General features: G+C 40.0%; 1 protein-coding gene across 1 annotated transcript in view; it reads right to left on the bottom strand.

Moving 5' to 3' along the window:
- Nucleotides 1-296: 296 nt before the first annotated feature.
- The window catches only part of SIM2 (SIM bHLH transcription factor 2), a gene marked incomplete at both ends in the record, with an annotated part of 38,257 nt that continues 23,768 nt past the window's right edge, over nucleotides 297-14,785 (bottom strand). The window contains 6 exons of the mRNA XM_081326268.1: nucleotides 297-1,018; nucleotides 2,727-3,132; nucleotides 4,350-4,518; nucleotides 8,362-8,509; nucleotides 10,075-10,181; nucleotides 12,816-13,015. Coding sequence (XP_081182394.1) covers nucleotides 297-1,018; nucleotides 2,727-3,132; nucleotides 4,350-4,518; nucleotides 8,362-8,509; nucleotides 10,075-10,181; nucleotides 12,816-13,015 — 1,752 coding nt within the window. The remainder of the gene's footprint in view (nucleotides 1,019-2,726; nucleotides 3,133-4,349; nucleotides 4,519-8,361; nucleotides 8,510-10,074; nucleotides 10,182-12,815; nucleotides 13,016-14,785) is intronic.

The raw sequence follows: 14,785 nt of genomic DNA, 5'->3' as shown, positions 1-14,785 counted from the left end.
CCATCTTTGTACTGATACTTGTAAAATCTAAGGTGTAAACTTTTAAGAATAATAAAAAATATCATCTGTTACATGGCTTCTTGATGGCAGAGTCAACCTGCAGAGATTAATTCGTAATAAAACAACACTGAAGTTTTCTGTCTCCTGACCTTAAGTGTATTACTTGACATGGCTAACCTACAAGTTTGTTCCCACTGACCTTGAACTTTCCTTACTGGCTACAGCCATGCGTGTTCATGCTCTCTGGAAACTATTCCAATTTGCTTATTTTAATTTAATAACAGGCTCAATTATTGTTACCTTCCACTGGCTATTATTACAGAAGTTCCAATATAATGAGGAAGTGTGGATTCTTTGTGAGTTTCAGGGGAAGAAGCCGATGAGGGGCTTTGGGTTTTGTAAAACATATTTACTTCCTCAGAATTGTGTCCATAATTTTCTGTTATGTGGCCTGTCGCCATGCACGAAGAAGTTTGAAATGCGCCATGTTTGGCTAAAACTCGGTGATAGTTCAGAAAGACAAGCGGAACCTGTCCTGCATGTCTTACATCCACTGTATGGTCGTTTTCAGGGTCACTGTCAAGCTTTGCCATCATTCTCTCCTCAGATTCCAGCTCACTTAAATTTGTAGCATGATTAGCAATATTTTCATATTTTGGTTCTTTCATATAAATTCTTCTTGCTTGTTCATATACTGTAGGAACTGGGACAAAGGGACTTAACTGTCCAATGGATTTATTTTGGAAAGATTCCGATTTTGATAGAAAGGAATTGGAGGCGTTTGAAAAGGCCTTTTCACTAATGCTGTTTTTTTCTGGCAAGTCTCTGTTGAAAACTACTTTATTTTCTTCTTTAATGAGATGGTGTGCTGGACAAATTCTGCTTTCTGTCTTGCTGTGTTTTATAATGCCAGAATCATAGATTTCTTCTTTGTATTTGCTATTGGGTGTCAAGCTAGCACAACTTGTAAAACTTTCAGAGGTACTTTCATGGTTGTATCGCCTATGCGGTAGTGGCACTTCGGGGGGAGAAAAGAAATACATTATGAACAGGATTCAAAAGATGAAGACAAAATAAAAAACTGCAATTTCCATATCTGAATATAAATCATCAAATACATTTGTCATTAATTTTAGAATAAAAAGCTGCTGGTATCAACATTAAAAAAAATGATTAAGCAGTTACACTCTAAATGCAATTGTCAAGAGAAAAAAGAACACTATTCTGTACCAAATTTCATGATGAAGCTAAAGCAGCTTCTCAGAATCTCTATAAAGACTGAAATTATTAATCAAGTGAACCTGAATTGTACTCACAATTGTAATTCATATCAAATATGCCAGATTTCAAAGATGAAAATATTTCATTTGTGATTATCTGCCCTGTTTTTTCTATTTTGTAGGAAACTGCAAAATAAACTCCGTTTCATGTTCAGCTAATTACCGTATTTTCCGGCCTATAAGACGACTTTTTAACCCATGAAAATCACCTCAAAAGTTGGGGGGGTCGTCTTATACGCCCAGTCGTCTTATATGCCGGAAAATCAGCGAGCCCGGGAAGGCATGCCCTCCCCTCTCACTGTGGAGGAAGCAGGGCAGGCTGGCGTCTGGCGGGAGCCGGCAGGGCAGTCCTGCGCACGCGCGCACTCCCCGGCTGCTCCTTAGCAGCTGGGGAGTGCGCGCGTGTGCAGGACTGCCCTGCCGGCTCCCGCCTGACGCTCTTCCCTCTTGAGGCAGCATCGCTCCCCGGCTCCTAAGGAGTCCTCGGGGATGCTGCCTCAAGAGCCATGGCCGGCGCCTCACGCTCTTCCCTCTTGAAGCAGCATCGGCGGAGCCGTCCGGCATCGGGCGGGAGCCGGCAGGGCAGTCCTTCCCTCTTGAGGCAGCATCCCCGAGGACTCCTTAGGAGCCGGGGAGCGATGCTGCCTCAAGAGGGAAGAGCGTTGGGCGGGAGCCGGCAGGGCAGTCCTGCTGGCTCCTGCCAGATGCCAGCCTGCCCTGCTTCCTCCACAGTGAGAGGGGAGGGCGTGCCTTTCCGGGCTTGCTGATTTTCCAGCGTATAAGACGAAAAATCTTGAAAATCATCTCAAAAGTTGGGGGGTCGTCTTATACGCCCAGTCGTCTTATACGCCGGAAAATACGGTATATTAATTTTAAGAATTATTTTCTTTCTTTCTTTCATGAGATCTTTGTCTTTGACAGTTAACATTGTGAGAATATGGTATTGCCTTCTCTACAATATACAATTATCAGGAAGCCCAAACCAAGGCTGTACCTCTTCACAGACTGAGAGGTTCAGATCTGAGTGCATCCTGTAAAAAATAAATGCAAAATCTAGGGGGTTTTCACATTAGGCTTATATTGACAAAACCACAATAGATATAGATAAAAATACCATTATTGTAAATGTGGGTGCCAATATCCAGGTGCAAAATATAAGAATCGGTGCAACAAAATTTGCCAATGATTTAAAGAATTCTTGAATCTGGAGTTGTCTTTCAGACTCTAGATTCAATATGAGCACCTTTGACTTCCAAGAGTACAATTGCAATAACTATACAATGAGAGTAGCTGTAAATCCTATAAAAATACAAATAAGGATCTGATAATCTAAAGTTGCTTATATTATCAAACATTTTATCCAAATGTTCCCTATGACACGTTATTAGAATCTAAAAATGGTTTAAAATCTAAACATTATTCTTAAATTGCTTGCATAATACTCACCTTCATAATTTTGTAAGAGATTATGGCGTACATTACATGCTGACTGATCAGGACTTTTACATGGTGATTGACTCCCCGCTACAAGAGAATTGGTGTAGTGCCATTGGCACTCTCCACTTGTCTGCAATGTACTTAAGAAGAACCGTGCTACTTCACAAGGTGTTCCTTGAGGTTGGCCAAATTTAGAAGGCAGCATTTGTTTTTTGCTACTAAATACATGAGAGTCTACAGGGAAGTGCCCATAATGATATGAGAAAGGTAAGCTGTACGGTGGGGTGTACAAAAGTTCACTGTTTTCTGAATGAAAGGCTTGTTCTTGGATGGTGGCAGAGTTTGCTATGGAGCTGGATCTCCAGCTTCCAACTTGGCCACATTCCAGCTTCTCTGTCTGGAAGGAACCGTATTGCTGAAAACGAAAAGAAAAGAAAGCGTTTAATAGTGGACTCTGAAATCTGTCACTACTGTAGAGTAACAGAATGCATGCAGCCAAGTAATACCTTGAAACACACACTAAATGAGACAAGCTTAACAAGGCTTAATTTCTAAAGAGAGGAATCTTTATCAAGCCTTTCTGGGCTTCCTTCCATTGCCTCCAAAAACCCTGCTCTTTAATCCTAGACTGATGTTAAAAATAAGCTATATTTTTAGTATAGGTAGTCCTCGACTTTATTTATTTATTTAATTAATTTTATTTTGACTTGTGACCACAATTGCAGAAGATTTTTTTAAAAAATTCAGTAAGGATGCTATCTAAACTGTTTAGTGAAATAGCATTTGAACCATTTAGATTTTATTTTTTTTATCTTAGGGTAAAAAAATGAGGACTGAAAAACCTTACATGTTTTGAATAACAAAGACCAACTGGGTCAGGCTAGGAGACTTTCTGTCTATTTTTAATGCAAAGAAGTGCAATCTTCATAACATAATCAACTAAGGTATTATGAGAAATAGTGCTGTGGCACCAAAAACAATGGTCTCTACAAGTCAGCATTTGATGAGATGTGCAGTAAATGGAAGCAGTGAGGAAATCTTTAACCCTGACTGGTGCCAGTGTCCAAAAAGAAAAATACTTTACTACTTAAATTACATATAACAATTATCACAAGAGTATGTTATTGATATAACCATGCCATTGTGATATTTAAAAAAATCTATGGAGATAATAGAGTAATAGCAAAGATCAACAGAGTAATGACACTACAGCAGTTATTACTCTTGTCCCTGAATATTTATGGACCAGTATGTCAATTTGTAGATTACAAAAGGTGCAAATATTGATAATTTGAACAGCAGAGAAATTCTAGTGACTAGTACACCCATTCCTCTAATAACTGTGTGCTGTTCCAGAAATCAGGCGGTGAGGTGAAATGGTCGTTACGTGAACTTGTGACAAAGAGAGACTGCAAAGATTACTGGCTACTGCCACCTTTTTCAGTCTCATACAGCTACAGCTACATTAGTCATTCTGATATGCCTTTTGTGAGGCACACAAAATTTGGTTGTAGATGGATGCATCAGACAGAAAACGAACTTTTAAATATTGCTATAAACATATTTGTAAATGGTCACAAACTGTAGTCTCTATTTATATATGAACAGCTTTGTTCAGAGGGGGAAAAATACCTGCTGTGGATAAGGAGTTGTTCTGAGTTTCATCTTCATTTTATTACTCCTAGGTTTTGTTGCTTTTCTTGTTTCTTGTGAGGTAGACATCAAATTTCTGCATGAAAATTGTGATTTAGAAACGGCAATTTGGTCCAATGACAATGGAAGTTCCTTATATTCTATATCTCTGTAAGACAACAGCATAGCAACAGGTTGATCAACCATTTCTCATTGCGTTTTGCCAAGAACCCATCCAAATAAACACAGTATTAAATGTTTTATCCAAAAACCATATATTAAAATGAAATCCCATACAAAAGGTATAGAAGATTGCCTTGAAATTGCCGGCAACTATAATTCATAATCTATGAAATTTAAATCAAAATCCTCAAAGTTGAACCCCAAAGTTCTTTCCAGAGAGAAATAAATTAGGAACATGCAATTATAGACTTGTTCCCTGGTTGAGGTTGCACAGAACTAAACGGACAACTGACAATATAAAGTTAATTTATAATGTTTCCATACAAACAGCAATTATGTGCACATTCAACTTGTATATAAACTCAAGATATAATCTGAGCACAGCCTGGACTGAAGACAGGAAAGTCTACTGTCAGGCTAAGCCCAAGAACAATGAAGAGCGATTCAGCCAGAGTTCAGTTCTTTATTTGCTCAACAACAATAGACAGAATCTCACCAAATTAAACTCTTACTACTCTCACCCTAACCAATACATCTGTGTTGTGATTCAGGGTCAGCCTGTGGGTTCGGCAGTTGGGTTGGACGACTCAGAGGAGGAGGAGGGGAGTGTTGAAGAGCTTGCTGATGATGGCCTTGAGGCTCCGCAGAGCCCTCAGCCAGGCCCCTCCCACCTGGTCACGACGGAGACCCAGCTGTGTGAGCCTGACAGCGTGGATGAAGATGACCCACAGCTGGCCCTGTTCAAGGACACCCGACGCAGGAGGCAGTCAATCAGGAGTAAACAGAGAAAGACAATGGGGCACCTCAGAAGGAGGCAGAGAGAAGCCACGCCCTGAACTGTATAAAAGGGGAATGTGTGGGAGGGCTGGTTTGCTGAAGGCAACCGCTTGAATAGTTCCTGTTTCATAGCTCCTGTTTCATGGTTGGTGTCTGTTTTATGTTAATAAATTTGGCAGGCTTTATTCCAGCCTCTTGCCGTTTGTAAAGGGGTTGTCCCTGCTTTTTCTGCAGGGCCGGTAGCAGGCTGGTATAGAACAATCTGAGAGATTCTAGGGAGTGACCATCCTTATTTACTTTCCATGTCCCCTATCCAAATCCTGGGAGTACTGCCTCTTGTCGTCCCCCCTTTCTGGAATATTCTCTCTCCTTTCTGGGAAACTGCTTTATTGTGGTCCATTACACCTTAGTATGCATGTTATATACTTTCTTCAGGTTATTGTAGGAAATGACCAGGTGGAGCCCGAAGGTGAGGTCAAATGCATCGTAAGTATGGAATCCTTACACAGCCATAAGAGACCTAAGTCCATACCCCTGTGAATTCTGTTGTCTCTTATCTAGCAGCAATTAGCCTTTGTAGTTAGTAGATCAGATTCATTCTTGTGTATAAATAGCATGCAACACACTTCTAGTGCTTTGAACTCAACTCCTGTTCCTCCTTACTTGCGCCTTGGTTATAATGTCAATAGTGGATATAAGCTGAGTTTAAACAGCTCAGTTTAAAAATGTCTGAACCAACATTTCTAATTCCTGCCACAATATATTGCTGTTATCAAGCAAGCCAGCACAGAGAGATCTTTCTAGTCTATATGTGAATAACTCTTGCAAAGGTATGCTGACTCAAATTGTATGTAGAAACTTATTTAGTGGCCTTGCTGTGTTACCAAAACAGGAAAAAAAATCATGAGAGATACTTGGAGTGTTGTATATTAATCAGACATTGGGTATGCACAAAAGCCTCCCACCTATTAAAAAAGTGGAGTTATTATTATTATTATTATTATTATTATTATTATTATTATTATTATTATTATTATTATTATTTATTAAATTTATATGCCGCCCTTCTCCCCAAGGACTCAGGGCAGCTCACAACAATAAAAAATAAAAAAAACATAGAATACAAAGATTAAAAAAGAATTAAACAATAAATAAATAAATAAAGGACAATTTAAGCCGATAAAAACCAAATTTAAAAAACCATGATCAGTCCAGGCCCGCTTGTTGGAACAACCATGTCTTCAGGTTGCAGCGGAAGGATCGAAGGTCAGGGGCCGTCCGCAGCTCCGGAGGCAGTTCATTCCAGAGGGTCAGCGTACCCACAGAGAAGGCTCTCCCCCTGTGGGTCGCCAGCCGGCATTGCCTGGCTGACGGCACCCTGAGGAGGTCGATTCTGTGGGAGCGAACTGGGCGATGGGAGGTTGACATTGGCAGCAGGTGGTCTCGCAAGTACCCCGGGCCTAAGCCATGTAGGGCTTTAAAGGTAATTACCAGCACCTTGAATCACACCCGGAGAGCAACCGGAAGCCAATGCAGCTCGCGCAGGAGTGGTGTAACATGGGAGTATCAAGATACTCCCATAAGCACCCGCGCGGCCACATTTTGCACCAGTTGAAGCCTCCGGGTGCACCTCAAAGGCAGCCCCATGTAGAGAGCATTGCAGTAATCCAGGCGAGAAGTGACAAGGGCATGGGTGACCGTGCATAGGGCATCTCGGTCCAAAAAGGGGTGCAACTGGTGCACCAGGCGAACCTGTGCAAAGGCCCCCCTGGTCACAGCAGTTAGATGATCCTCCAAATTAAGCCGTGAATCCAGGAGGACACCCAAGTTGCAGGCCCTTTCTGAGGAGGGCAATAGCTCCCCCCCCATCAAAAGAGATGGAACATGTTGGACAATACGAGATGCCGGTATCCACAGCCACTCGGTCTTGGAGGGGTTCAGCCTGAGCCTGTTCCTTCCCATCCAGACCCGCACCGCCTCCAGGCACCAGAACATCACGTCAAGGGCATCACTGGGTTGGCTCGGGGTGGGGATAAATAACTGGGTATCATCGGCATATTGGTGATACCTCACCCCAAAGCCACGGATGATCTCACCCAGCGGCTTCATATAGATGTTGAAAAGGAGGGGGAGAGAACCGACCCCTGGGGTACCCCACAAGAAAGGGGCCTCGGGGTAGATCTCTGCCCCTCTGCCACTACGAACTGCGAACGGCCCAAGAGGTAGGAGGAGAACCACCGTAAAACAGTGCCTCCCACTCCCAACCCCTCGAGCCGTCGCATCAGGATACCATTGTCGATGGTATCAAAAGCTGCTGAGAAGTCAAGTAGGACCAGGACAGAGGGCCCTGTCCCGGGCCCGCCAGAGATCATCTACCAGTGCAACCAATGCCGTTTCGTGCTGTAAACGGGTCTGAAACTGGACTGGTACGGGTCCAGATAGTCTGTTTCATCCAGGAATTGCGGAAGCTGACGCGCTACAACACTCTCAACAACCTTTGCTACAAAGCGAAGGTTGGAGACAGGACGATAGTTATTCAAGGAGGCCGGGTCCAGAGCAGGCTTCTTGAGAAGGGGCCTCACCACCGCCTCTTTTAAGGTATGTTATATATTAAAGGTAAAGGAGGGTGACAGGGAGAAAGGGAGGGAAGGAAGAGCAACTCTACAGTGAATGAAATGACACATGTTAGTTCATAAAGTGGCTGAAACAATCAGGCCCTAAGATTATGACTCCAGGATAATTGGTAGTAAGAGAATTTTCAGAACCCAGCCAAAGATCAATTGAAACTTTTTCTGCTGCAAGTGGGAAAGAAACTACATTCCTTCTGCAGAATACTAACAAGCAGTTGGTAGCTGCTTGTCTAAGACAGGCATTGAAGCAAACAGTAGATGATACTAGAACCAAAAATGATTTATTGTCATTCCCATATATTGTCCCATGACAATATAATGTATATTTTAAATTATCAACCCCCTTAGCAAATGCAAACAAGATGAAAAGGAGCTACAGTTATACATTTGTCAGCCTATAATTGCAAGAAATGAGGACTTACGTTAGGACGTAATTGACACTCACTATGCAGTGAGGTCTTGATGAGCGGCTGTTATGTACAATAGTGGCATAGCTCTGGACCCAAACCCAGCCACCATTTTTTGACAACAACCGATAGTACTTGGTTGTGACTTGTCCTTTCACCAACACTATAAAAACATTAAAGAGATTGAATTACATTTATGTTCTGCCTGGTCCAAAGCTTCTTGGCTTTTGTAAAATTGCAGGACTGTAACTTTTCAGATAAGACTGTTCTTTTTGTTTTTTAAGAGAAGGAGACAATCAAATAGAATATACATAGGATAACTTTTTCAAGCAGGAAAAGAAACATAATTCTCTATGTTAGTTTTTACATATAAATATTTTCTTTGCCCAAATCTAACACAAAAATCCACTGTGTAATTAATATAATAATCCTACATATGTTTACTCTTAACTCCCATATTGTATGCTTACTTTAGGTTACCTTGATAACTTCTTTTATATCTTATTTTCTGTATGTATAAAACAGTCTCAAATCAGCCAATAGTTTGGTCATCACCGAACTTACTATTAACATTCCACATACACTATTGATCTAAAATATGAAGTCATAGCAAAGAAAAATTTGGATTACATATCCTCACAATGCCTCCATTGCAACCTATACTGTTTTTGCAAAGCATGTTCATGTAATCAAAACAGAAATGTTGTGTTTGGAATTTTTTGACATAAAATAATACATTTATGGATGCAAAGAAAATAAATTTAACACATTTTATTTTCTTCTCACCCTCATTCCCATTTGTCAGCTGATGCAACATAATTTCATTCACAGCAATCTTTCAGGAATCCACATCCTTCTCAAAAAGAGTAATTTTGTTTTGATCTAAGTTTTTCATTAAAACAAGTTGATCAGATAAGAAATCTCAGATATATTTTTCTAGAAAAAATCTTCCTTTATATGCTGACCAAGATTTTTGAAATCTTCTTTAAATTAACTGGTCAAACTTGGTTAACCTTCTACTTAGATACATGTAAGTCTTTTCTAAATATCTTTCTATCCCTTCGTTCTGAGAAGAAAAAGAATATGGGTTTGATGGTTCTCCTTTCCATTATAAAGGTGGAGCAGTGAAGAAGCTATCAACACTGTATCTTACAAGGATGTCTAACTCTGTTGTCCAGAATATAATGAAAAAATTCTCTTGGAGAGAATTCCAATATGTTGGACAGTGCTGTATGGACGTTTCTTCACTGCCATTGCCTCTATTCAAAAGGCTACTGAATTTATTAATTTATTTGTTCCATCAAGCCACCTTTCTTAATTATCTCCAGTTCATGGATGATATACCATGAGACTATTAAATGGACTGTTCTTGCGAGACAGGCTACTTCAACTATGTTTTCTTTATATCGTAATTCAACAGGTATGTGACCACTGCTTGAGAATTCTTAGTAATTCCTACTAATCCTTCTCTCATCAAAGCAGATTTTAAGATAATAAGAGATCATTGTTTCACATCATTGGTTGTTAAAGATTATGCTCAGAACATAACATCTCATGTACATTTGAGAATATAAGAGGGCAGAAGGCAGGGGCAGAATTGGTAGCAATTGGTAGCAATTCACATGTCAATTTTTTGAATGCCATTGTCTGAAAATATCCATAACATATACATTCAATTGAAAAGCCATCTATATCAACACTGTACATCGTTTGTTTCCTATTACTTACAAAGGTGGTGAGCATATCGTAAATGAAACACATCACATCCATGCACATGGTGGTAAAGAGTTTTCTCTATCAAATCTTGTGGCTCATATCCAGTTAATTCAGTGACTCTAGAACAGAAAATATATCCAAGAAGCATTACTCTTGCAAACAAGTTACCATTTTTTTCCAGATTTCTAGAAATTGAAGTACAGATAGTCCTCACTTACTGACCATAATTGGGACTGGCAACTCCATCCATTAGCCTTTTATCAAATTGCTCAACTAACAGGTCACAGATACAGAAACAGTGCTAAACCTATGTGCAAAATTAACCTGGCTAGTAAGTTACATGTATAAAATAAGGGCACGGAATGAGTGAGAGGGAATGATCAATCAGGAACAAGTTCTCTAATAAAACCCAAATAAAAACAATAAAAAGCTATAGCAGCACCAACTCTTTGTTGATCAAAGCAGCAGCAAGCCTGTAATACATTCAGTGATGATAGAACAAGCAACATACAGCTGAAGACAATGTATCTTTTTCCTAGCTTAAATCAACCTTTGACCCTTATAACTTTTCAAAGTGCTAAATTAGTACCTAAAAGAAGCTGTTATGAATTCCTCCACTGATTCTGAAACTAAAGAAAATCTAGACTACTTCTGGCCTGCAATTCAAGAGGCAATAGCCTGTCAGCTATGTAGAAGTAATGGGTGTGATTCAGTGCAGCTGGCCACTGATTCTGACAGTAACAAGTCAGAGCCAGACGTTGGAAGAATGTCAAGGCCTAAATCACATGCCTGCTCAAGAGGGCCAAGCAGCAAAGGTCAGTGTGGCTCCTTGAGGAGAATGACATTAACGTTTCTAATTGAGCACACCCAGGAATTCTATTTAAGAGCATACGCCAGATCCCGTCCCCTTATTGGAACAACTTCCCTGCAGATATTATATTCCTTGTTCTTGATGGGAATTTCAACTTGATATTCGGACTGGCCTTCAGGGATGTCTCTGAAGTTGGATCCTATCTTGAACAATTGCCTCATCATTCCTCTGTCCATACTCTCCTGGTTTAATCTGTCTTGCATGGACAGAGTGGGCATGCACTTTGGAAAGCATTGTTTGAGCAATATGTGGGTAGCCAGAAGTTTGTGCGGTCTTGCAACACACATCAAAATGCCCACGGTGAATAATGCCTAGTGACTGGAGTGGAGGGGTGTTTTCACAGCAGCCTAGAGCAGCCAATAAAGGCTGGATAGATTATAATCCTGACTACATAACCAACTGCATTATAAGTGAAATGTGTTAAATTGTGTTCATGGTAAAATTGTTTTGGGAGAAGACAAAATGCTGCTTTAAAACTAGAGCAGCTGAAAAATGATTTAAAGCTCTTGAGTTGTAGGCTGAAGATGAAATGAAGACATCAAATAAAGATATGAAATATAAAAAATAGTTGCCCGAGCATATTCATGCTTTAAGTAGTGGGATTGGGGGGTGGGGGGGAGGTAGAACTATGTATGTGATTGGAAATATTTTGTTAAAAAATGCCTAAGTCAACTAACAGGACTCCCACTCAAATGGCGATAGAGTAACAGCTGTGTAATGAGCTGCTGATTTTTTATTCATTTTAGTTTTTTTAATTATCTCCTTTTACTTTTAGGTTATTTTTTAGTAATTAGAATACCTAAATTATTTTTAATTTTTTAGCAATCAGAAATCAGATTTTCTGGAACCATTGTGTATTGTACACAATTTCAAATACTAACTGAGGATACAAAGTAATAGAACAATATGCTGACATTACATATTTGATAGTTTGCATACAATTTTGGAAAATATTTGTGGCAAATTCGTTTTAGCTTTTCAAATGTTCTAACACCTAACATTTGGTTCTCTCAAAATCTAAAGCTCCCTTTTATATTGTGATTGAGTGAACTCTTCCTCATTATTTCTAAATTATGTTAATGTGGAAGCAATTCAGAACAAGGTTCAGTGAACTCAAATGTATAAAGGTAAAGGTTCCCCCGCACATACGTGCTAGTCGTTTCCAACTCTAGGAGCTGGTGCTCATCTCCGTTTCAAAGCCGAAGAGCCAGTGCTTGTCCGAGGACGTCTCTGTGGTCATGTGGCTGGCATGACTAGATGCCAAAGGTGCACAGAACGCTGTTACCTTCCCATTGTAGTGGTCCCTATTTTTCTACTTGCATTTTTACGTGCTTTCGAACTGCTAGGTTGGCAGAAGCTGGGACAAGTAACAGGCGCTCACTCTGTTATGCGGCACTCGGGATTCGACCCACCAAACTGACGATCATCTGATCGACAAGCTCAGTGTCCTAACCCACTAAGCCACCGCATCCCTTAAATTATGTTAATGTGGAAGCAATTCAGAACAAGGTTCAGTGAACTCAAATGTATAGTGAGCTTAAATAAGACTCTTAGGGCAGAAATGCTGTTAATTGTGCTTTCCTACCTATAAAAGTGAACTCATTCGGTTTTGCTTACGTAGCTGATAAAAAGCAGTCATGGGTATTAAATAGGTAACTCACTTTCCTATCAATAAACAATTATTAAATAATTAAAGTGATTTGATTTAGCATGTAAGTGTTCTATCAATCCAAGGAGAACATTACTTCTTCAACTTTCTATACTGTATATTGTATTGTTTCTTTATATTGTTTTAATTTTTATGTTTTTAAACTATCTTCTGCAAGATATCCTAGCATGATGAAGAATTAGAGTAGTTATGCCTCGAAAACTTTATACTTACCTGGAATCCAGAAAGATAAGCTTTAAGTCCAGGCTTGCTCTGAACATAAACATATTACTATGAAGTTTGATCTCAGTAATTGCGCTTGGAGGTAGTGACTGGCCTACAGCAACCAACCCAACAATTTGGTAACAGGTGTCGTACAAAGATATATCCAGCATATATTGCCGAATTTTCAAGTAGCCACTGCAATGGATCACCTAGTATGGACAAAAATAGTATTCGTAAAGAGAGGAAAAATAGATCGCCTTTTGATGATATTGAGTCAAAACCCAGGATTTTTCTCTTTATTACATTTATTTTTGCTGTCCAGTTTGTTAAAATGTCTGCTGCAAGAGACTATTAATTTTTAGGAATGGTGAATAAATATATTGCATGATATTAATTTAACATTGTTAAATTGATTTATAATTAATAAATTGATATAAATTGACGTATAAATTTGTATTAATTGAACAATGAACTGAGAAGACCCTGACTCAATACAGTTGCACTTAGTTAGTCCATGTTGGCTTTTCAAATTCCAATTTGTTGTTATTTTAGCCATTCAGTAGTGTCTGACTCTCGGCAACTTTATAGGCAAGTGTTCTCCATGCTACCTCGACAAGCAGCTTTTTTCACTTATTGGATGTTCATCTTTGTATCAAATTTGATGGTATCAAGCCAGTGGGTTCTTTGCTTGCCCCTTCTTGTTCCTCTAATCCAGGGGTGTCAAACTCAATTTCATTGAGGGCCGCATCAGCATTGCGGTTGCCCTCAGGGGGCCGGGTGGGTGTGGCCTGGGTGGGCATGGCCTACTGGGTGGCCGTGGCTAAAGTGCGTATGGCCTACTGAGTGGGCATGGCCAGCTCTACATCGTTCGCATTAAGGGTGCCTATGGGGGCCTGGGCAGGAGTGGGACAGATTTGAGGGTCTCTGGCAGGAGGAGGGTCTCTGGGCCAGGGCCAAGGCAGTGGGGGCCGTTCCCTCACTGTTTTCAGGATGGCTTCGCGGGCCGCATGAAACCACTTCGCGGACGGAATCTGGCACCCGGGCCTTGGGTTTGACATGTCTGCTCTAATCATTTTTAGCACCATTGCCTTCTCCAATGAATTTGGATGCATGACATAGTCAAAGTAAATTAGATGTAGGCTTATGATTTTAGCTTCTGATGAGGTGTCTGGTTTCATTTGATTTAGCACCCCTCTGTTAATTACTCTGTTGATGGTAATTTACACCAGCACCACATTTCAAAGTGCCAATTTTTCTTCAGTCAGCCATTCTTATTGTCCAACTCTCTCTCACCCGTACATCATTATAGGAAAGAGGTTTACTCTAACTAGCCTGTTTTTTGTAATTATACCAATATCTCTGCTTTTCCAGATGTTATTCATGTTAATGATTGCAATACGGTTTAAGGTTATCCTGTGTTTGATTTCAGGAGCAGAACTGCCATTGTGAACAATTTTTGATCCAAGGAAGATAAATTGAACTAATTCAGTTTTCTTCATGTTGGATTTTAAACATCTCATGTCCATCTGCAACTGTGGCCATTATTGTTGTTTTCCTGAGGTAAGACTCAATCCTACTTTTTCACTTTTGTCATTGATTTTCCAGATCATTTTCCCAGGTCTTCCTTATTTTCAGCCAATAGTGTTGTATCATCTGCATACCAAAAAATTATTTATGGTTCTTCCCCCAGTCTTCACTCCAACATCAGGCAATTCCAGAACTAATTTCTACATGATCACTTCTGCATACAGATCAAATAAAAATGGTGATAAAAATACATCCCTATCTAACTGCCTTACTGATCCTGAACCAACCTGTGTCACCATCAAATGTTCTCGCTGTTACCTCCTGATCTGTGTACAGTGATCTGATAAACCTGATCAGGTGGTTTGGGATACCAAGATCATACAAAGCCACCCATAGCTTATTATGTGCTATGAGCCAAAAGCTTTTTTGTAATGGATAAAACACATGTATAT

This window comes from Vipera berus, assembly GCF_964194415.1.
Source record: "Vipera berus genome assembly, chromosome: 4".
Classification (NCBI taxonomy): domain Eukaryota; kingdom Metazoa; phylum Chordata; class Lepidosauria; order Squamata; family Viperidae; genus Vipera; species Vipera berus.
Note: the sequence above shows the minus strand (reverse complement) of the source record. Positions and strands in the feature narration are given on the sequence as shown.